The 22,386-nt window shown below is 37.9% G+C and overlaps 3 protein-coding genes across 6 annotated transcripts; 2 read left to right on the plus strand and 1 right to left on the minus strand.

Annotated features, from left to right (window-relative positions):
- The first annotated feature begins 1,986 nt into the window (after positions 1–1,986).
- LOC106635797 (protein dj-1beta) lies at positions 1,987–3,569 on the plus strand. Its single transcript, XM_014347941.2, has 4 exons — positions 1,987–2,275; positions 2,533–2,688; positions 3,008–3,200; positions 3,281–3,569. Exons 1-4 carry the CDS (start codon positions 2,093–2,095, stop codon positions 3,406–3,408), a joined length of 660 nt encoding a protein of 219 aa, XP_014203427.2. The 5' UTR covers positions 1,987–2,092; the 3' UTR covers positions 3,409–3,569.
- On the minus strand, positions 3,462–8,280 carry MED24 (mediator complex subunit 24). Of its 2 annotated transcripts, none has more exons than XM_014347940.2 (11): positions 7,318–8,280; positions 7,107–7,232; positions 6,685–7,021; positions 6,165–6,596; positions 5,896–6,079; positions 5,454–5,823; positions 4,922–5,370; positions 4,754–4,834; positions 4,391–4,681; positions 3,863–4,307; positions 3,462–3,791 (listed from the first exon to the last, which is right to left on the minus strand). In XM_014347940.2, exons 1-11 carry the CDS (start codon positions 7,444–7,446, stop codon positions 3,645–3,647), a joined length of 2,991 nt encoding a protein of 996 aa, XP_014203426.2. In that variant the 5' UTR covers positions 7,447–8,280; the 3' UTR covers positions 3,462–3,644. The 2 variants fall into 2 exon arrangements, with proteins under 2 accessions (XP_014203426.2, XP_089448991.1); XM_089592865.1 differs by having other exon boundaries at positions 6,156–6,596.
- A 2,816-nt stretch (positions 8,281–11,096) lies between these two features.
- Positions 11,097–20,528, plus strand: LOC106635790 (uncharacterized). 3 transcript variants are annotated; one of them, XM_014347930.2, is made up of 9 exons: positions 12,078–12,097; positions 13,849–14,025; positions 14,219–14,336; positions 14,488–14,769; positions 14,970–15,105; positions 15,231–15,350; positions 15,514–15,617; positions 16,839–17,264; positions 18,246–20,528. In XM_014347930.2, exons 4-9 carry the CDS (start codon positions 14,557–14,559, stop codon positions 19,872–19,874), a joined length of 2,628 nt encoding a protein of 875 aa, XP_014203416.2. In that variant the 5' UTR covers positions 12,078–12,097; positions 13,849–14,025; positions 14,219–14,336; positions 14,488–14,556; the 3' UTR covers positions 19,875–20,528. The 3 variants fall into 3 exon arrangements, with proteins under 3 accessions (XP_014203415.2, XP_014203413.2, XP_014203416.2); XM_014347929.2 differs by lacking the exon at positions 13,849–14,025 and having other exon boundaries at positions 11,097–12,097; XM_014347927.2 differs by lacking the exons at positions 13,849–14,025; positions 14,219–14,336 and having other exon boundaries at positions 11,097–12,097.
- The last annotated feature ends 1,858 nt before the right edge of the window (positions 20,529–22,386 follow it).

The raw sequence follows: 22,386 nt of genomic DNA on the forward strand, positions 1-22,386 counted from the left end.
TAACGTTTCAAAGATTTCAACGTATACGTATATACGTGTACCATACACACGTAGGTATCTGATGTATTGTAACCCGCCTTTTGGGTTCGGCTTACAAGCTAGGCTATATACGTATTATATGCCAAACAGCAGCTTATCTCTTTCTTCCCTCTTTCTTTATTTCTTCGTGTTCTCTTCTTTTTTTTTTTTTTTTTTTCTTTTTTTTCTTCTCGCTTTTATATATGGCCGGAGATTTCGAAGAGGGACTAGAGGGCGACTGGGCGTCCTAGGCGACTAGTAAACTGTATAAGTATAGGGTGCGTAAAGTGTCGTGTGTCCACAAATTTACAATACGTACATACATACCTAAATACCTACTCGCATACTTTATACATCAGCACGATGGCGTCACTAGAGTGAGGGATGTGTATGTGGTCGGGTTTTGCTCCCATGTGCCCGTGGAATTTTTTTTTTTTTATTCGATACTTTTTTACCCCTTCAACATGATAAACAATTGTTTTTCAATAATTAATTTTTTGTGACATTTCACAAAATTGTGGTTGACGTCAATTTTTTGTCCAAGTTTTTGACTTATTTCACACGAAAATGATTTTCTCGTAAACTTGTCAATTTTTGAGTAAAATATTTCTTAAAGTTAAGAAAAAAAAAAGCGTATTTTTTGTCATTTGTCACTCTATTGTTTTCAATTTACCTGTACCCAAATGTACCTTATAGCGTGTACTTATGGATAAAAAAAAATTTATGACGTTTCGTTCCTAGACAACTACGGTATTGCTGATCAACCCATGGTCGTTTTTATTATTTTTACGTGCCCTGGATATAATATACTTCTGTATACATTTCATATACCTGTGTATGAGTACAAGTGTTATGTTGATCAACAATACTGCAAGCTTTTTTGTCTAAAAGTATACGCTATGGTACAATTTTTTCCTCGAAAACTAACAAGTTTACGAAAATTTTATAGGGAGATCATTTTTGTTGAAATAAGTCAAAGAATCCAAATAATATCAATTTTTATATTTTTTATTAACAATTGATTGTTAAAAAATTAGGGCAATTATAATTTACCGCATGCAGGAAGTCAAAGCTCTTAGTTTAATCTTTCAATAATCAATTTAGCTTAATAACGCATAAGGGTTTTAGTCAACAGAAAACCATAGCATAATTTTAACAATTTTTCTATCTCAGCTATTTACGAATGATACCCATGTTTAAAGATTGAGTATTTTCCACATTATCAAAATTTTTTTCATTTCTTTTTGTAACTGTTTCGACTGTTGACTCCAATATATCAGATATCTTTGCAAACCGATAAACTTTTGTATTAAAAAAAAAAAAAAAAAAAAATCCAATTGTCTTTACAACCTATTTCGTAGACACACATGGTACATTCAATCACGTGTGTGTATTTAACATATTGTATTTGTTAAAATCTATCAACTCAGGGTTATAAGTAGTAAGTAACTAAGGTTCAATGATTAAAGACACGTAGGTTTTTATTATTAGTCGACGCGGCTTCCACTAACTGTGAGTGCCACACCTATATGCATGCACAAGAATTTTGTTAAGCTTTGTAAATGATACATTAGTGGCTAGTGAAATCAATAAATTAAAATACACAAGGTACTTGGCACGTTAAGGTTTTTGTTTCCCTCATTAGCAAAATTTTAACTCTAGAACGTATTTTAAGAGCTTTAAATATTAATGACAACGTCCTAATGTATCAATCAAGGCCCTAACGTAGGGGAGCACCTGTATAGGTACACATTTGCTGCTTCAGCTAAATGAAAATCCCAATATTCAAATGAACATTTTTGACGCTACCGGGTTATCGGGTATCGTATACTCTCAACCAATCCAATCAAAGTGTACCGAGAGTATAGTCTCTAGTTAAGCGATACAAATAAATAGTATTACTTATCCATGTACCTATCTATGTATATACAATTTATACACCACCATTGGTGTCAGTGACAGCGCTTATACCGGCCTGCAGGCGGCCAATACGAAGTTGACAAATAGTAATACACGTTATTGTTGCAACACTACATGCAACACTTATAACTTTGAGTATGTGTTGTAATTGCTAATGCTGCTCAGTTTCACGTTCACCCGGCGAGTGTTAGCTTGTACATCAGTCAAGAAACAGTTATTCCCGTGTAATTTCACATTATTCTCAGCCATGGCAAATAAAACGGCGGTCTGTTTGCTGGCCGAGGGTGCCGAGGAGATGGAGGCAGTTGTCACCGTTGATATTTTGCGGCGAGCTGGGGTAAGGTTGAAATTTTAGAGCACCGCAAACGTAACCTCTGCTTCCGATGTTTATCACCACGTGCTAAATTTTTTTTTCTTTTTTTGTTTCAATTATAAGTATACCTTGTCGGTTTTGTTCTTTTCGCACTTGTTACCTATGCAACCTATCTGTTTTTTTTTTTTTTTTTTACCAAGAGTTAATAAAAAATGGCTGTGCCAATAGTCAACTCGCATTAAGTGGGGCATAACATTTTTCAAGTCCATTTTTGTTATTAGGTCGATGTAACTGTCTCTAGTATTACCGACGAAAAGTGCATCAAATGCAGTCGAGATGTAAAAATTTGCACTGACGCCGTAATCGCCGATGTCGCTAGTAAAAAGTTCGACGCTGTCGTTCTTCCTGGTGGAGTTGGTTGGAAAAACTTGGCTGCGGTAAGTTGTTTTTGAGTTTAACTTTATCAAGTTTTTTATACATCAAAGTCGAAAAATTTCGTTGAGAGAAATGAGTACAAAAACTCATCGATTTTATCTTGGAGGTTTTTCACTGCAAAAAAAAGTATCTAGTCAAAATAACTTTTTTTTTGTACCATGATTTATGCACCAGTGTACTTCCTATAAAATGGTCATTGATACATTGTTTTAATGGCTTCTATATCATTCCCGACTGTTTTAAAAAAAGGGGAGTTCAAGACCATAAAAGCTTACAACCAAGGAATGCAAATTACTCAATAATATTTGTATCCCTTTACAGTCAGCCAAAGTTGGTGAAATACTGAAGGCGCAAGAATCGGAAGGTAGAGTTATTGCTGCTATATGCGCTGCTCCCAGTGTTTTGAAGGCACACAACATTGCTAAAGGAAAGAAAGTTACTTCTTATCCATCGGTGAAGAAGGATCTTGAGAGCGATTACAGCTTCGTAGAAGACGAAATCGTTGTCACAGATGGTAATTACATTTAACTATGAATTAAAAAAACAAAATTAAAAGAAAATCTTGTGTTTATTGAATTTTTTTTTTTTTTATAGGCAATCTAATCACAAGTAAGGGTCCAGCTACGGCATATGCTTTTGGTTTAGCGATTGCAGAAAAGTTAGTCGGCAAAGAAACGGCCAAGAAAGTATCAGATGGTTTGCTGTACAAAGACTATAATTAAAGTTGGAAAATAGAAAAACATTTTTATCTTATCAAAAGTTAATGCATTACGTTTATTTTCGTTTGCCATGTAAGTACTTTTTGGAAGAAAAACCATGTTGAATGTAATTTTTCAATTTTAAAAATAAATATCACACTTAAAAAACTACAGTTAGTATCCGTACATAAGTGCGTTTGGGTATGATTACATCAATCATACAAAAATAGTTTCTTAAACTATAAAAATATTTTAATTAATTACTTGGTGGGCTTCAGTTGGATATTTCTTAACATACATAAATCTCGAGCTATCGCTTTGCGACCCATTATTGTTTGCACATCATACAATCGGAGTAGTAAGTCAGTCGTGAAAAATTCGGGAAGTGCTTTGAGTAAACTTGGAACCTAAAAAGCATGAAATCAGAATGAGCATATAAAGAAAATAAAAATTTATGTTAAAAAAAAATTGCATTTACCAGTGTTGAAGGCATTTTCTGAAGAACGATCCGAGCCCTGTCTTTTCCACATTGTACTGTCAATTGCAGGAATTGTAGAATAAAATGAGTGTGCTGCGAAACTTCCCCGTTTCTGCCAGCCAAAAAGTTGAAATTCGTAAACAGTGTGTTTAGTGCGCTAAGTAAAGGTTCTCGAAGAACAATAGATTTTTGGCTATTTGTTGTTCCTTGAGACTGAGGGGAATTCGTAATAAATATGGGATTTGAATCGTTTGCTTCGTTCAGTCTTAAAATCTTTGCAGCTGGCATTCCAAGGTCCATATCTTCGGTGTCGACGTCTTTTCTAGCGCGCTTTCGATTATGTACTTGCTGTGGACTATTATTACTAAACTCTAAGCTAGAAAATATACAATAAACACAAAGCTTTGCGAGAGCTGATGCTTGTGGTTCGACCAACTTTTTTCCTCTGAAATTTTAGTAACAATAATTACGATTTTGGCTCTAAATGTTTAATTAATGCTTGTTCCTCACAAAAATATGTGTACTTACTGCAAGGTATCATACAAGTATTGCGGGAGGACCTCGTTTATTAGGTCTAATGTGCAATTTTCGATATCTAGATGCAGAATTGCAAAGATCAAATCCAAAGATCGGTCAAGTTCCTCTTGATACTGTATTTTTAATAATTCTTTGACCAAGTTTGAAACGAACCAAAGCGGTCCACCAGTCTTAAGCAGCGATTCGAGTGACTGTGTCGCTTGAATGTTGATCCAACCGCGTTGATAAATTCCTTGCCATATTTGCTGAAGTTGTTGTAAAATTGAAAACTTACACACGACGCTGTAACACACATATAAAAATGTTATTTCTCGTAAACTTGATTAATCGTAAAGTATGAAGCTGACATTTTACCTGTGAGATATTGAGAGTACTTTTGTTTTAGACTGGACTTCGTACTGCATTTTTCGAATGATTTGAGACATCAAATTCGATCTGAAATGTATAATTCAATTGGCAATCTAGTATCACAGAATGAAATAACAATTTAATCAATGTAGTAATGAATAAAAATGATCGTACCTCTCCTTAAAGTTATCCTGCATTTCATCGTTGGGACTGGATGACAACAGGACTTGTATCATATTGTAAGGTTTGACTTGTGCATCCTGGTGGGTGATACTCATGTAACTACAAAGCCACGCCGCTGCGCAAACAGACAAGCAACAAGAGGAGACGCGTAGGCCATTGAGCGTACGCTTGACGTCTGCGTTGCTCAAGGCTCCGCTCTCCCAAGCATTCAACAGTTCCCTTGCAACACCCATGACTGTTTGGCAAGCTACATGCCATTTTGTATTATTATTGGATTTAAGGTCCGGCTCAAGAGAATTTATTTGGGCGAGTAGAAGGTCCACCTTGGATGGATCAACGTTTTGCACCATCTTATAAGGAGACTTGGGCTTATCTTTCAGAGGCATGCACTCGCGCACCCATTGCTCAAAGAATGAATCACCACCTTCCTCCAGAACCACCTGATAACCAGGTATCGTTTGATTTGTAAATAAAATAGTATGTACGAGTACGAGGTATCTGATTATGGGTTGTGATTTCTTACCTCAGGTCCATATGTTTGAACAATTGAGCACAGCATTAAGAATGAAATTTCAAAAAGCAATGCACGGGTCGTTACAGCTTTGCCAGGCACGTCGTTGATCTGTTTACTACACTCATTGCACTTGATTAATCTTGATACGAATGTTTTCATTTTTCCTTCTACAGTTGCAATGGACAGCATCAGCTCAAAACTATTCCCAGTTAATACTTGACAAAGCATACTCAGCAGGGCATCTTGAATTTTTGTGTATTCTGCATTCAAAGTTTTCAAAAAACCAGCCAAAGTTGGTTCAGCCCGGATTATTATAGCCCGAATGGATGAGCTAGTGTTAGGTGAATCAAACTTTTGCATGGAAGTTAATAAGCCATCTCTGTAATGTGGACGAAAAAATTTAATAAGAAAGTCTCGGTGGTATTTTGAATGTATATTAAAAAATTATTACCGTCTACTACTTATTTGCTTAGCTTGTTTTTCCGTCACTAAATTTACTTTTTGTAATTCATTCAATAAAAACTCAACGCTATTACCAGCGCAAATTATGTCCATTTTGTCTAAAAGTGGTGTATACCTAAGTAATAATTCGAAAGCGTCTATAACATCTTGAGAGTATTCAAAATTATCGTTTTCTGTTGGAGTAATATAGCATAATTAATCGATGCTCAATAGATGTAAAAAAAAAAATCTACAAAAAGATTGATCAACTGAACAAACCGTTTAAAGTGCTTGCATGCAATTCCTTTAAAATTTGAGGGAGTTTGAAGAATGAGAATCCACCCCAATGTGATTCTTTGAACGTACCAGTAACATCATGTAAACACATCATACATGCACGAATCACCTCGCAATACAATCTAGCATTGGAATAATTTTTCAGTCTTTGAATACTGTGTAAATGACTAATGTACAATGATGTCTCTGTACCAGGATTGACTAAATTTTGTACTGCCAGCAGAGGTTGCAAGCAATACGTGATAGGCTCGGCATCAACTTTTACATATTTCGAGCTATTCGAAGCTATATTCTCTATTTCTAAATTGCAAAGCTTTTTTAAAGAATCATCAATTGCAATTGAACATTTGGCATTACTTTTTTGTTGTTCCTTTTCTATCTCTTGACATTTCTTAACAATATCAACATACAAATCTGAAAATTCAATACACGCGTTGGAAAAATAATTATACACTACTAAAAAGTTGGTATTTTTAAATAGTATTTGATATCACAATCGTACCTTTGTTGTCGTGCTTAGCAGAATACAGCATAGCACAAATAAAATCAGAAGCTGAAAGTTCTTTCAAGAGGTGAGCTGGTTTATCCATCAATTCCGTTGGTTGAGGAGCTAATGGATTACCATGAGGTGCTTTGGTCAATGCGTAATGATAGCATTGTAACAACCAGTAGACAATTGAAAGACATGCTGCTGCTAATGTGTCCTCTTCTGGTTTACCTCTACAAGTTATACCAGCATAAATCATTTCCAAAAACTCTAAAAGACTCAAAATACAATGCGGTTTGTGAAAAGCATCGTATTTACTGATTCTTTGAAGTACAGCAGCATAAGATACTAGCTGTAAATAGGGAACAATACGTTTTTCATAGTCATGGAGATTATGTCCTCTTTATAAATAAATAGTATTAAACAGCTTAACATACTTGAGAACAAAGTGAATGCTTCAGGTAAGAAAGAACCAGTTCATTAGGACCTGGACCTACTAATGCCTGTTGCAATATACAATCAGCTAAATTATGTACATCTCCGCTCACTCCTCTTGGTAAAATCTGAAAATTTACAAAATCTAACCTGATGAAAGTGGTAAAAACTTGGAACTCTTGAAAAATGAAATCACAGTTTGAAGAAACTTACCGTTTTAATATTGATGCCCCACTGGAGATCGCTCCATCTCTCCCGCCATGCTCTTAGCAAGAGAGCTTTGAGACTGCTTGTTTTACTTGTAACCTTGCTTTCCATGGCTAAGCCAAGCAAATTGCACATACTTCCTCTTAAATACTTATCACCTTTCTTAAACGAGTTAAAATTTTATGCTAGACTTTTTGTTGGTATTTTTAAATGACATATTTTTTCACTTCAACACATTTTTACTGTATCAAAACGTGAACGTATTTTGCCAGTCTTTTCACGGAAATGCACTCGATTTCAGTAAATTTTCACACAAGTAATGAGTATAATTGAAGGGACAGAGATTCAGTATATCATTTAAAGTTCTCTTTTACACAATTTATTCCTTTGAAATAACACAGATATTTAGTGATGTCAATGATGTAACTATAAACACACATCTGTCCAGTAAACTAAATCATAGAGTGTCGATGTAACAAAAAATGTTCACTAATTGTTTGCTAGCTAGGAACAAAAAACTTATTGTTTGAGCCTCGTAATTTTTATACATTATTCAAAAATAAATGATACTTTATTGTCATTTTTAATGATTGTTCATTATGGCAAAAATATAAACTTAAATGGTAAAATAGTTACAAAAAGTATGAGTTGCTTTTGAAGAAAAGGTCAGAGAGAATAATAACCAAAAATTAGACTTCCTTTGATAATTTTGTTTTCACACCGCCTCTTCAACTTTTGTGATAAAAAGCTGGTGTATACCTGTACGCAAGTAACCAACAACTGTTTTAGGTATGCTTGACTTGACGACCATTGGCCATAAAAACATGCAGCCGCTTTTCGCAAAAATTTTGTTGGTCAACACAGCCTCTAATTTTTATTTATCATTCTGTTAAAGAGAGAGCACGGTGTAAGATATACGTGGAGTGTTATGTGTAGTAATTACAGTAATCACTACTAATTAGTGCCATAAAGTCGATTTTACTAAGCTATGTAAGTATCTATACTTTTGGAGGTCGATTTTCGGGTAGAAGATAATTTGTAAACTTGCCGCAAACAGCACAAACAATGTCAACTTATAATTGTCTATTTGTGAAATTAGTTGCGGCTGGTTTATATGTGATAAAAAGACATTACTGTAAATAGCAATGATTATTTGGATCAGCGCCATCTAGCGGTCTTTATTTTTTGGCTAAAAGTGGCTCCTAAAATTCTCAATCAGAGCAATCAGGATTAGAGCTATTTAATCAGTTATAAACCAGCCGCAACTTATAATGAAGCTATAAAATGAAAAAATAACGATACATGTGTTTTTAGCGGCAAGTTAACAATCTATCTTTTGTTCAAAAATTTATCTTTAAAAGTATAAGTACATAGGAGGTCGATTTTTTGGTAGAAAATAGATTGTTAACTTGCCGCCAAAAACACATGTACCATTATTTTTTCATTTTTTACTTTCGTCATGAGTTGCGGCTGGTTTATAAGTAACTAAATGGCTCTAGGGCTAAGCTGCCTAAAGCTCTCCTTCAGAATTTCAGAAGCAATTTTTGGCCAAAAAAATCACGACCGCTAGATGGCGCTGATCCTAATGATTATAACTACTTATAGTAGAGCCATTTAATCAATTATAAACCAGCCGCAACTAATTTCGTAGATACAAAATAAATAGTTAAAGATAATTGTGCTACTTGCGGCAAGTTTGCAGTGTATGTTTTATACGAATATCAACCTCATATATATTTATACTTTTGGGTAATAGATGAATTGTAAACTTGACGCAAACAGTGCAAACAACGTTAACTTTTTATTTTATATTTATGAAATTAGTTGCGGCTGGTTTATAAGTAATTAAATGGCTCTAGGGCTAAGCTGCCTAAAGCTCTCTTTCAGAATTTCAGAAGCAATTTTTGGCCAAAAAAATCACTACCGCTAGATGGCGCTGATCCAAATGATTATTACTACTTGTAGTAGAGCCATTTGATCAATTATAAACCAGCCGCAACTGATTTTGTAAATACAAAATGAAAAGTTAACATTGTTTGTGCTGTTTGCGGCAAGTTTACAATTCATTTTTTACACGAATATTGACTTCCTATATATTTATACATTCGGGTGAAAGATAAATTGTAAACTTGCCGCCAATAGTGCGAACAATGTTCACTTTTTATTTTGTATTTATCAAATTAGTTGCGGCTGGTTTATAAATAATTAAATGGCTCTAGTATAAGTATAGTAATAATCATTTGGATCAGCGCCATCTAGCGGTAGTGATTTTTTTGGCCAAAAATTGCTTCTGAAATTCTGATGGAGAGCTTTAAGCAGCTTAGCCCTGGAGCCATTTAATTATTTATAAACCAGCCGCAACTAATTTGATAAATACAAAATAAAAAGTGAACATTGTTCGCACTATTGGCGGCAAGTTTACAATTTATCTTTTACCCGAAAGTATAAATATATAGGAAGTCAATATTCGTGTAAAAAATGAATTGTAAACTTGCCGCAAACAGCACAAACAATGTTAACTTTTCATTTTGTATTTACAAAATCAGTTGCGGCTGGTTTATAATTGATCAAATGGCTCTACTACAAGTAGTAATAATCATTTGGATCAGCGCCATCTAGCGGTAGTGATTTTTTTGGCCAAAAATTGCTTCTGAAATTCTGAAAGAGAGCTTTAGGCAGCTTAGCCCTAGAGCCATTTAATCAGTTATAAACCAGCCGCAACTTATAACGAAGCTATAGAATAAAAAAATAACAATATACGTGTTTTAGGCGGCAAGTTAACAATCTATTTCCTACCAAAAAATCGACCTTCTGTGTGTTTATACTTTTGTAGATTAATTTTCGAGTAAAAAATAGATTGTTAACTTGCCGCCAAAAACACACGTATTGTTATTTTTTCATTTTATAGCTTAGGCATGAGTTGCGGCTGGTTTATAATTGACTAAATGGCTCTAATCCTGAATGCTCTGATTGAGAATTTTAGGAGCCACTTTTAGCCAAAAAATAAAGACCGCTAGATGGCGCTGATCCAAATAATCATTGCTATTTACAGTAATGTCTTTTTATCACATATAAACCAGCCGCAACTAATTTCACAAATAGACAATTATAAGTTGACATTGTTTGTGCTGTTTGCGGCAAGTTTACAAATTATCTTCTATTCGAAAATCGACCTCCAAAAGTATAGATACTTACATAGTTTAGTAAAATCGACTTTATGGCACTAATTAGTAGTGATTACTGTAATTACTACACATAAAACTCCACGTATATCTTACACCGTGCTCTCTCTTTACCAGAATGATAAAATCAGAGGCTGCCATCAGCAGTGTTAGGTACGTACACTCGCCGTACTTCGATTCGCAAACCGCGAAGTTTAAATTCTTAAATTTTTTAATGACAAATAAACATAAAGTATGATTTTAAGATTGTTCAATAGTTGTTAATATGATAGTTGTTTATCATCATATTTTTATTTTATGGTTATGGTTGTTCCTTGTGTTTTAATACGATAAATTACTTCAAGAATTCAAACTTCGCGGTTTGCGAATCAAGGTACGGTGAGTGTATATAGGTCGTGGTAACGCTGCATGGTCGGGCGGCGCTAGCGTTAACCTGTACTATAACTATATAAAAACTAAAACTGTCATTATATTTTACCACCAGAGCAGTAGGTAATGTAGATTCATTGATGTAGATTCATCCCAGACCAACTGTAAGTATAGTTGGGTGAGCTTGAGTCAGCGTTATCTAGTGAGAGTAGAAGCAAAGACATGGCACAAGGGGATCGAATTAAATCCTAAATCTCGTTCTCGGTATCTCGGTTAACTTCTTGTCTCGCTGATCGGCTGATCTAAGTGATTTTGCATCCCTGGCGCATGTGATTTATCTTTATCAGTGACAAGTTTATCAGGATGTCCGATTATTTTATTCAGTCTGTTTTTCCGTGGAAAGTGCGTGTGATGTGTGCTGTGCACCCTGCATGACAGAGAACAACAATAACAACAACCAGCTCCAAAAGCAACATTAGTATAAATAAAACTTTAGTACGAAGCTACTTGTAAACTCTTGTATTGGCATCTGATTGTGGGCGATACACACAGCTGGGCCTGTCTGGCCTGTTCCTGGTGCACACTAACGCGCTCATTGACTCACTCTGAACAGCTAAACAGCTTAGCTTAACTGCATATTATAGAGATTGACACAGTTGACACAGATGAGAACGAGTCAGCCAGAGGTAGACTGGAGGAAAGAGGAGGACGTCCAATTTAACGGAGTGTTATACATATAGATACAGGGCAAACGAGGACGCGCGCAGCAGCAGCAAAGCATATAGCGCAGCAGCAACAGCAGTGACAGCAAAGATTAGGTGGCAGAGGAGTCCGGAGCGGAGCTGGATCGCCCGAGCAGCTTTCCACCTCCTCCAGGGCGTCGAACGCCCCAGCTGACGGCTTCGCTGCTGCCTCCTGCAGGCGAGCTGCAGCTTGTTATACCATTCGAGTCAGCCAGTCCCCCCCCCTCTCACTCTCTCTTTTTCCCTTCGTCCTGTCTCCTTCTAAAAAAAAAAAGTACTTCCCACTAGTACCCATATTTTTTCCCAGCTTTTGCGCACCGAGGGGGCTACAACAAATAGAATAGCTCTCTCGCTTCGCACATTGTTTTTTTTTCTCAAGCTCCATTTTATCTCTTTCTCTCCCTCGTTACCCTCCATTTATCCATTCTGCTGTGTGCCTCGGCTGCGCGCTCAATGGATTCACCCGCGCGACCGCCCCAGCCAGCAAAGATGGTGAGTCTCGTGCGCGCTGTTGGTACATGATCAATGATGTATGTGTGTGTTTGATTCGAGTGTCCAATGTCCAATTCTTTAGATTGCTTTGCCGTTGCTGTTAATACATAAATTTGATCCTATCCCCCTGTCCTTCTTTTCCCTTATTTTCTTGAGGCTCCATGCATGCAGGTGGTGATAAGTGATGTGATGTATCGTATCCGATAATCCGATGGTCCTTTTATTTCTTTGGCTTGCTGAACACACGCACTCGCGTGTCAGCAGGAAAATTTGGATCGAGCAGTCATCAAAGGATCCACTGTTACTCACTTTGTTTTATTTTTTTTCTTTCGCGCGTCGGTATACCTAATACCTATCAGTCTCTAGTGTCTCTAGATAATGTATGCGAGTGAATGTGTAAGTACAGATTGTGTGGTCAGTACATGAGTAGTGTATATTTATCTAGGTATCTAATCTATACGACCTGTGCTTTACAGGTATTAGGTTTAGTGTACTCTCGTTTTTTTTCTCCTAGTATACTTGTATCCGTACTTACTATTGGAGTAAGTAGTATGGTGTTGTAGTATGTATGCCAATCTTGCGACCTCTCAAATTCTCATTCTAATAAACCATTGCTATTTGTGCTGTTAAAACGCTTGACTTGTCCCTATACTTACTTTCTGCGAATTCTGTATTTTCTTCGAAGTTTTTATACCTATATAGACAACCAAGGCAAGCATGTTATCCGTGTCGTGGATAGTGCATATGCCCTTGCGGTTAGTATACACTTTAATAAAAAATAAAAAAAATCCGTGTTGTGGCACTGCACCAAGTATAAGTTTATGGATCAATTCGGATGACCCGAGTGTCTGAAAGTCTGTAATAAATAAATCTATAAAAAATTTACCCATATGTAACGCATAAGTACAGACGTACCAAATATACACATAAGTACGTTGCACCGCTGCGAACTTTGACCTCCAAGTGATGAATGTGCTGAAAAAATTCCTGTTAGTTATTTACAGTTTTGATGTATTTCATTGGAAAATCTCTTCATGTTATACAGGTAGTTGCCTGTATGCTTACCTCTTTTGTACGACTGTTATACTGTTATAAGTAGCGCCATGATAACAACGAGTTGAAACTGTCACCCGAGTCAGGGCAGAGGTGTGATACGTAGTGTATTTTTTTTTGTGCATACTAAGTACTCACATTAAGTCAAGTTAACATTAAGGAACCTATATCATCACCATATTATAACTTGAGACCGTGCTCGAGACGTAAAAATCATCCTCCATTACTGTATTGGAATATGTGACAGCCGATAATACTCATAATACACATGCATGTACACAGCTAAAGGAGCACTCTTCCATTGGCAGTGTTGTGTCACCCGTCGAGACAGTTTAAAGTTTAAAGGATCTAGCCCCTGCATGCAGTCATATATAAGTACTAAGTACCATCATACCCTATATACCTATCTATTGTAAATTGTACAGCAAGTGAACTACATATATATGCTCGATGACTGCGTGCTTGTGCAATGTGTGCACATATTGTACAGTGTGCACACAAACACACATTGTTAAGTTACGTTTATTCGCTCACATTGCATGCTGATATTAAATTTGCTCTGCATGCATAGCAGCAGCATGGCACGTGAGTTGTTGTTTCCGTGATCATCAAACTCTAGTAACGTATAAACTTATACTTATCCTTGCCAGAGTTCTCGACTTATTTCTGTTTTGTTTTTCTTCTTTCGAAATTCACAGCGTTCAATTTCGCACGAAAGAAATAGAGAGAGAGAAAGAGAGAAAGAGCGCGCTATATAGGAGTCACCTGAAGTGCCCAACGCTCCTCGCGGAAACAACGAGTAGACGAGGATCCTCACGTCGACTGTTTTTCTCGGATTTCGTGTGCATGCGTGTGTAGTTGTGTACCCATAATCTGTAAGCAATTCCCCCGTGACACACCATCACAATTACTATCTCTAAAAATGTCTTTTACATACAGCTTACGGTTATTGTGTTTGTCAGGCTAACGTTTTGCATATATCTCTTTTTTTTTTCGGCTCGGCGTTTCTTTCCTTTCCCTGTGGATGTCGTCTCTGTGCAAATTCTTCTTCTTCAACGACGTCTGCAGTGTGTGCGGAGCAGTGTGTGGGGATCTCTCGCGCTCTCCGATAAGAATATGTTAATCGACTGCGTTTTCACATCGATTTGAATCCAGAAGTGTACAGTCACGGCTTTCCGCTCCGCAGGTATCGATAGGTCTCTCTCGGGGACCGCTCTCTCGCGTCTCTCCGATGTCCATATAGTATTATTTTTAATAAATCGAAAATCGTACAATTGACACACATTACATGGTAGTATTAAATAGCTTTGTTTTCGTCTTTTTCTGACGGATTACAGGCTTCGCCTGGCACAGAGGGCTCCAGTCCAGCCTCTAGTCCAGCTTCAGCTGCCAGCCTAGCTGCAGCAATGGCTGCCCCGAAATTCGGTACCCTCGTGCCGAACCGCATTTTCGTCGGTGGGATATCGGCGAGTACAAGCGAAGCGGAACTGGCCCAGCTATTTTCCGCCTACGGTAATGTCAAGGCCACGAAAATTATCGCTGACCGAGGTGGTGTGTCGAAAGGCTACGGTTTTGTCACTTTCGAAACGGAAGAGGAGGCGAAGCGTCTTCAACAGGAGGTATGAATTATCATCGCTTGCGTCATTCGCTTTGTCGTGATCCTTTTTCACTTTCTTTTGCTCTCTCCAATAACTTTTTTTTTTCCCTGTAACGATAAACTTGTTTATTTACCTATCATACGATAAAGTTACTTTGACCTAAAAGTTCACCTTTACAGCTCGACTAATCAAAGCTTGCGATTTTGATACTTTTGTTGCAGTCCGAGTGCATTGTACTTAGAGAGAGAAAGTTAAATATTGCTCCTGCAATTAAAAAGCAGCCATTTAATCGTTCGTTTGATGGAGGGACTGGATCTCCTCCCGTGGCACCCACTAGTACATATTATTACACAAATGGTAAGTAACTATAAAATGTCATTATAACTTTTGACGGCTTGCAATCGTCTATAAATACATACTTTTATCTTAAGAGTGCTCATTGATAAATTAATATGAATCAATTTTTTTTTTTTCTCTCCTAGGAATGGGTATTCCTTACCAAAATGGCATGACCTTCTACAATGCAGGAGCCACAGCGCCAGGTGCTGCGATAGCTCAAACTGCAGATCCAGCCGCGCTTTATCAAGCTGCAGGAGTTTTCGGTACCTAAAATAATAACGCCGCTTGTCCATTGTCAAAAGCAAGAGTTCAAAAAGCATGCTGACTCACGCACACGTGTTTTTTTTTTTTTTTTTTTTTCTTCTCTCTTTACGGCTAATTTTTCTTGTAACTTGTATGCAACGTAAATACTCTCTCCTTTCCTAGGACCTCAAGCCACTCCGGGTCATCAGACTTACGCACCCATGATGTACCCGGTGCCAGCGCCCTCGCTCTATATGCCGCAACAGTATCAGTATTCCCCAATGCCGGTAAGTTTATCTTTGCTTTAGTGAGTGTTCTTGTGTCTCTCCCCCTTCATTTTTTTTTTTCTTGAGCCCCAAACATATTGGTGATTGTGTCGTTTAAGGAGAGATGTGAGGTGATATAGCGTGTTGGGTTATTTTCCTTTTACACTTGTTGAAGTTGTTGAGAGAGCAAAGAAAAAAAAAAAAAGAAAAAAGAGAATGGTTTCACTTGTATTTGTTGATTTAAATGAGTTGTCGTTACGGTTGCGGTTTGACAGACAAACAGTCTAATGGGAGAAGCAATACCACCGGCGTTTCTGCCCAATCCGCAGCAAATGCCTACTTACGTTCTTCTCGACGCTATACAGTATTGAGGTCTAAAGGTACATGGTTAATGCAGCTACACACGTGTCCAGCATGCACGCGAAGATACCTGCTCTGATTAATTTTGTATATTTCTTCTAACTGCACTTACAGCATGCTCAGCAAATGTCGCATGTGCCCCAAACTACAATGCTATTACTGAGTGTTTTTTTTCTTCTTTGTTTTGATTTAAGGAGTTTTGAGTTTAAATACAGCTTTTGAGTAACTCTAGATGCAGGTCTACATCAACGTTATTTTTAATAATTAATTTTATTTAAGCAGTACCATTTATTCACGTTAATTTCACAAGTTTTTTTACTTGCATATTCGTGTAACTTTTTCTTTCTTTGTATAAACATACACTAAAAATATTATTTGTAAATACACGTTTCTTTTTTTTATTTTCCTTTGTCTATTATGACAGACTTTATTTTTCAATGAATCAAATTTATAAAGTCACGGATGTTTGTACATGAAAACTTATGTGCTGTTGTTAACAGTACGATTTTTTTTAAATATCATAAACTATTCAGTTTTCTAAATTGATTTCTTATAAAAGTTTCCAAAATTTTGTAGTATATTTAGCATCTTTGTTTATTAAGTTCCTTCAACGCCAAGTCATGACACATTTAAACAACTTTCTTAAATTATCGTAAAATTTAAGTATTCGAGCGTACCAAACATTTTATAGCGACTTTTAAGACTGTTGTTTTTTTTTGTTTTTCTTTTCAAATTACGTACACCTTATTTCAACTTATAATTTTTCAAAACAACGTGACAAATAATTTTCATGCTACTGGATGTTTGTTACAAGTATAAGTTGTCCCGTGCTGTAAGCTGAAGAAAAATCAATGATTTACTTTGATCACTTGTTCTGTTTAGTATGAGCCGTACTTCCCAGGGACAACCGCTGCCGGGGCGTCATTCATTTACACGAGCAGTGTACCGCAGTCACAGACGGGCGGAAATGGCTCAGGTAACGGTAGTAGCGGTAGCACAACAGGAGCGGCCAGTTCTGGCTCAGCGTCTGGCCCTCCGTCAATGGGTCCCTCGCCACCTCAGTTCCAGACGCACTTCTATGGGCCAGCTAGTGCGCATCATCATTCAGCAGCCATGGCCACTAGTACACCTCACGGGCTGCCTCCGCCGATGGAGCACATTTATTATTCCTATCCACCACCTCAACCGCACGCTCAAGCACCACCCCATCATGGCCCACTTGCCCTTGCATCTGATCAGTTGCTTGTCTACACCACAGAGATAGCTGGTCAACCTATAGGAAATGATTTGCAAGTCAGCCAGCATGAGGTAGGTTGAATTTTGCTTTTGCACTTGATGATTGGCATTGATATTGTATTTTATGATCAACCTTGTTTTATTCCTGGGACTTGGTGCATGTGAATCGCTGTATTTCGTATGACTACATATACATATATTTATTAAACGTAAAATACATCTATTGAGAGAAGTATGTTCTAATCAAAGGGTTGATCAATCAACGCTGTTTTGAATTGATTGTTCTTTACACGGATGAAAATAATCAATCAGAAACTCACACGTTTTACCAACTCTACTACATTGTATTATTTGATCAAACTTCGTAAATTCATGTAGTTATATTGAGTAACTTATCTAAAAATGTAATTTCATCTCGTTTGTTTGCTTTTAAAATCCTTTAACAATCACACATTACCATACTATCGTTTTCTTTACATACTAATATAGTCGAAACAAATTATCGAGAAATATTTTGTTTTTAAATTGAATCCTAATGTAGTGTAAATATAATTTAAATTTCATGTAGTATTGAGTTAAGCTTTGCCTCAGCGCGTTTTCCGACTGTTAACAGTATCTTTTATTGACACGTTAGATGTAAAAAGTAAGGTTCGGTTGTGCATTTGCATACTTATGTGTACGCTTTGAAAGTTTCTTACATTTATATTACGCAACGTAGAAAGCACGCAAAATTTTTATTTCGTTTGTAATAAAATTAATTTTGTTATCCTCAAATTAAAATTTTTATAACGAAACGAATATTTTGCATGACTATGTGATATTACTTAATATGATAAGTTTATAAGAATAGAGTTATATGTTGGACTTACGAAAATAAAAATCCAGATAAAATTATAGCATACATAAACTAACGGTGTTCCGCATTCCACAAAAAACACATGAACGATGCATCCTATCTAGCTGAATCTCCTGTCATGTGATTGTTCTAGTCCCGATCATTCAAAAACAGCACCAAATCGCACAATTATTACAAGTTACAAACTAAACCCATAGGAATCTCGATCGACATCTAATCACTCGGAGCAGCTACAGACAAGCACAACGTCGGACAGTGGCGGAGGCCCCGGTGGCGGTAGTTCCAATCATCATCAGTCTAGCGCACACTCATCGGACCCCCAAAACCTCACTCACAAATATCCCGCAGTCAATCTCAGTAACCGTTATCCAAATTATCAGAGTATTCCCCAGTCAACAAACACCTCCCTAGCACAACAGCAGCAGCAAGCCATGAACAATGGAGTTTGCACGAGCGACGAGTCGACAAGCGCTGGTGCCCCTCCTATGCACCATTACCGTATCTACTCGACCCCCGTGTACGTCCCACCTCCGGTCACCCAGTACTCCCCCGTCGTTTCCAGTCCTGGCGCCAGTCTCCTTCCCACCCCGCCTCCACCCACGTCTTACGAAAAATTCCGTTCCGACTACTCCCCTGTGAAGCCCGCGGGCGCCGGCCTCGTTGGCAGCAGTCCCTACGCCAAGGGTGCTCCGCTTATTCACCAGTCGCCGACCTACGTTAAGCCATACGGCAGCCTGAACCTCCAATCGTCGCCGTCGTCGTCCACCACGCACAACGTGTCAGGCCACCAAAAGTACCAGCCTCGGTTACCCCAGCAGCAACAGCCACATTACGGCAAATCCCGAACTGGAGCCAGCCATCAACAACAGCAGCATCAGCCGACTTTTTACTACTCGGCCAAGGCCTGCCAGTACTCACCGGCAAACGCGCGATCCGGTCAACCACCGGCCTTCGTTTACAGAGGCCCGCAGCTCTCTGCTTACGCTCTACCGCACATGGGTTCTCCTCACAAGGGCTTTCTGAGCACGGCTGGCGAACACCCGGGCCCCGGGCGTAGGAGTGCCGAGCACTCGGACAAACAGCAAAATGCCCGTCACAAGAACCTGGTCAACAGTTACCGTGGCTCCAATCTCACGATGAGCCCCAAGGCAGGGGCCCCCCCGGCCGGCAGTGGACAAGAACGCACAGCCAGTCCTGCCAACAGCAACAGCGGAGAAACTAGCGCGACCGGGACGACAACCACGGCCACGACGACGAATTGCAGTAACTGCAGTAGTAGTAATGTCGCCGCTACGAGTGGCCTCGAGGTGGCGAACGCGACGGCCTGCAAGCCGGCTAGCGGCGCTCCTACCCCTCCCCCATCCCCGTACTCCCCTACGACGCATCCTCACCCAACTGTCTCACCGTCTCCCAATCCCAACCAGGTCCAACTGTTTGGTTCGAGCGGCCAGCAGCAGCAGCAGCAGCGCTACAACACCCCGGCATCCGGTCTCTCGCAGCAACAGCAGCGCAACACCGGAAGCAGATACCAGTCCTCCTCGTCGGTTGGCGGGCGCGTTGGTGGTGCCGGCAAGTCCTCGGGCGTTGTGCGCCAGTCGAGTGGAGCCGGAGGCGGCAAGTACAAGGTCAACGGTATGGTTCAATCCGGCAAGCTCGACGAAACGCCGACGAACCTCGGCGGTGCCGGTGACGCGCCGTCCATGAGCAACCGGCTGCCCTTGACGCCTCCCGGTACACCTCAACAACAGCAACAACCGCAGGGCGAGCAGACGCAACAGCCGCAGATCGGTGAGGCGTGCCATCAGATGCAAGCGCTCAGTCTCTGAAGCGAGTCCGGATAGTAGAGCCCAGTGGGGCCGAGCTAAATGCGCCCTCGTGTCTTCCTCCCGCGTTTTTCGACCGCTGCTCGTGCTCATTCTCGCCCTGACTTCGAAAGCGCGCTCGCGAATCAAGCGGCTCTCGTCGTGTTGTTACGTTGTTATGCTTGTTACGTTCGATTATTACGCGACGTAGTGAGTCCGATCGGCAAGAGGACGAGCCGCGCGCTCTATATACGTATAAATACTGTATGTGATCTCAGAGTCCTTATCGTTCGACGAGCTACGTAATTATTTATATATAAAATTATAATATATAATATATACATCGTTTACGGCTGTCTGAACAAACCGGTGTTGTTGTTGTTGATGACGATAATGACGCTGCATCGTGCTCAAGCTCACGCGAAAACGATAATTGCAGCGAGGACGACGACGACGACGACGCAGTGACGATTTACGGTGACTTGTTGAATATTTATAGTAAGATAATTTAACGAAAATTATTATGAAAACTTATATAATTCATAAGGTGAGAGAAGTATATCTATATATTAATATAAAATATATATATAAATATACATACATAAAAACATATGTTATATTTAATCTATGAGGCACGATGTATGCAAGAAAAAAAACTGAAAAAATAATGTATGTACATGCGTATGATATATATATTCAATCTCGCGTATGTATTGCAAGGCTACATATACCTATGCATTAAAAAAAAAAATACAAAAAAACAAAAAAAAAATACAACTATGCTATACACATTTCAGAAGAAAAAAAAAAACTAAAATCCATCTTTTTTTGACTTTGTTATGATCATACAAGAGCAAAACAAAAATATCGATTATTGCATTAATTTCAGTACATATAACAATTAAACATTACTGCTAAATAACAATAACCGCGCCTTTACGTGCATGCGTGTAACGACAAACATAAAAAAAAAAAAACTGATTAGAACGATTAGACTCGACATTAATGGAAGTAAAGCATGAATCTCGCGAGCAAGGCTAGAGTAGGAATAGATGGATCGGGAGAAGAAAAATATAAAGTTATCGTACAAATATATGATCGATCTGTCATGTGTTCAAAGGATTTAAACGAAATCGGGGTCTTAATTGAGAATAGGCACAACGAGGTCGGTTCAAATGAACGATGAAAGATTAAAAAACAAACAGTGGCTCAATGCACTGCCATCATCCTTATTTTCTACGTAAGTGGTACATAGTACTGACTATTGATTTTCTAATTCTTTCATCTCTTTTTTTTTTTTTTTTTTTTTTCCTTTTCACAAGAAAGAAAACGGCCTTTTGATTCGAACAGTTATAATTTGTTTTCATTCATTTTCCAAGTGCAAACAAAGTGTTACACATACTTGTTTACTTGTGTTTTGTGATGTCGCTATTTATTGATTTATTATATTATTTATTCCAATGATCGTAATTGGTTATACTTACTGTTATGTTTCGTCACGTGTAATAATTTGCTTAATCGCTCTATAGTTGTTGGGTAAAATCGAGAGACGGTGATTAATAAGAAATAATAATAATAATAATGATAAAAGGAAGCCCCGTGCCCAAAACGAATAAAGGATAAAATATTTAAAAAAAGAAAAAAAAAAAAACAATGGTGAATTAAAATGTGTTGGCTGTGAGCTTCCAAGCAAATAACAATAATTAAATTATTATAATATTGTAAAAGTTTAAATAATAATAATCTACCTAGTTGTTAAAAGTATAAATTTCATTTATCGACAAATGAGAAAATTGTTAAGTAGCTCAGTCGCGAGCATTGTAGCTTCTATTGCTCAAAGGAAAAAAGAAGAGATGAGAAATAGCGAGGCAAAGTTGAAAATGAGCCACAAAAATAGTGCGATTGGATAAGCGAGTATAGAAAAAAAGTCAAGTTAACCGTAGTCTTAGTATAATTTATAAATGAACGAGTATAAAAACGTTGAACGTTGGATATCGAGGAAACGAAAAAAAAAAAAAAAAAAAAAAAAACGACAGCGAAATAATAATTTGACATGGCCTAGAACAAAAATTAGGAAAACCAAACTTGTAAGTTGTTACAAAGATGCTAATTTATTGAAAAAGAAGAGTGCCTTCTACTTGTTTTCGTGGTTGTATTGTTGAACGTTTGTTACGTTACGTTCCAAGAGCCTCTAATGTTGTTATAATGATGAAAAAATAAATAAATAAATAAAAAGAAAGAAAGAAAGAAAAAGTAATATGAAAACGTTTGAAGATTGTTGTTCCTCTATTTATTTATTGATTTATGAGCCCATCAAGACTCGGTGTTGATCAGCTAATTCTCGGAAGTACGCCAAGGTCCGCGTCGTTGTTACTTTGTTGGTCATATAGATGACAGTCGCGAGAAAAGTAGAAACAAAGGTTGATAGACAAGCGAGAACAAAAAATAAAAATTCATTCAAACGGCATGATAATCTGACGCTTTCATGTTAAATAGCCAATCTTACGATATTATACTCGACGGCGTAAATGTGAAA

This window comes from Copidosoma floridanum, unplaced genomic scaffold, assembly GCF_036245765.1.
Source record: "Copidosoma floridanum isolate Cflo_tuat_1 unplaced genomic scaffold, Cflo_Japanese_pri ptg000019l, whole genome shotgun sequence".
Taxonomy (NCBI): Eukaryota; Metazoa; Arthropoda; class Insecta; order Hymenoptera; family Encyrtidae; genus Copidosoma; species Copidosoma floridanum.

Coding starts and splice junctions, on each gene's coding strand:
- LOC106635790 (XM_014347927.2), top strand. CDS start 12,059: ATGGATTCACCCGCGCGACCGCCCCAGCCAGCAAAGATG. Junction 15,106..15,230: donor TACATATTATTACACAAATG/GTAAGTAACTAT, acceptor TTTCTCTCCTAG/GAATGGGTATTCCTTACCAA. Junction 17,265..18,245: donor TGCAAGTCAGCCAGCATGAG/GTAGGTTGAATT, acceptor CTAAACCCATAG/GAATCTCGATCGACATCTAA.
- MED24 (XM_089592865.1), bottom strand. CDS start 7,446: ATGTGCAATTTGCTTGGCTTAGCCATGGAAAGCAAGGTTACAAGTAAA. Junction 6,597..6,684: donor TGCTAAGCACGACAACAAAG/GTACGATTGTGA, acceptor TTGAATTTTCAG/ATTTGTATGTTGATATTGTT. Junction 5,371..5,453: donor TTCAAACATATGGACCTGAG/GTAAGAAATCAC, acceptor CCTGGTTATCAG/GTGGTTCTGGAGGAAGGTGG.
- LOC106635797 (XM_014347941.2), top strand. CDS start 2,093: ATGCTGCTCAGTTTCACGTTCACCCGGCGAGTGTTAGCTTGTACATCA. Junction 2,689..3,007: donor GTTGGAAAAACTTGGCTGCG/GTAAGTTGTTTT, acceptor ATCCCTTTACAG/TCAGCCAAAGTTGGTGAAAT. Junction 3,201..3,280: donor CGAAATCGTTGTCACAGATG/GTAATTACATTT, acceptor TTTTTTTTATAG/GCAATCTAATCACAAGTAAG.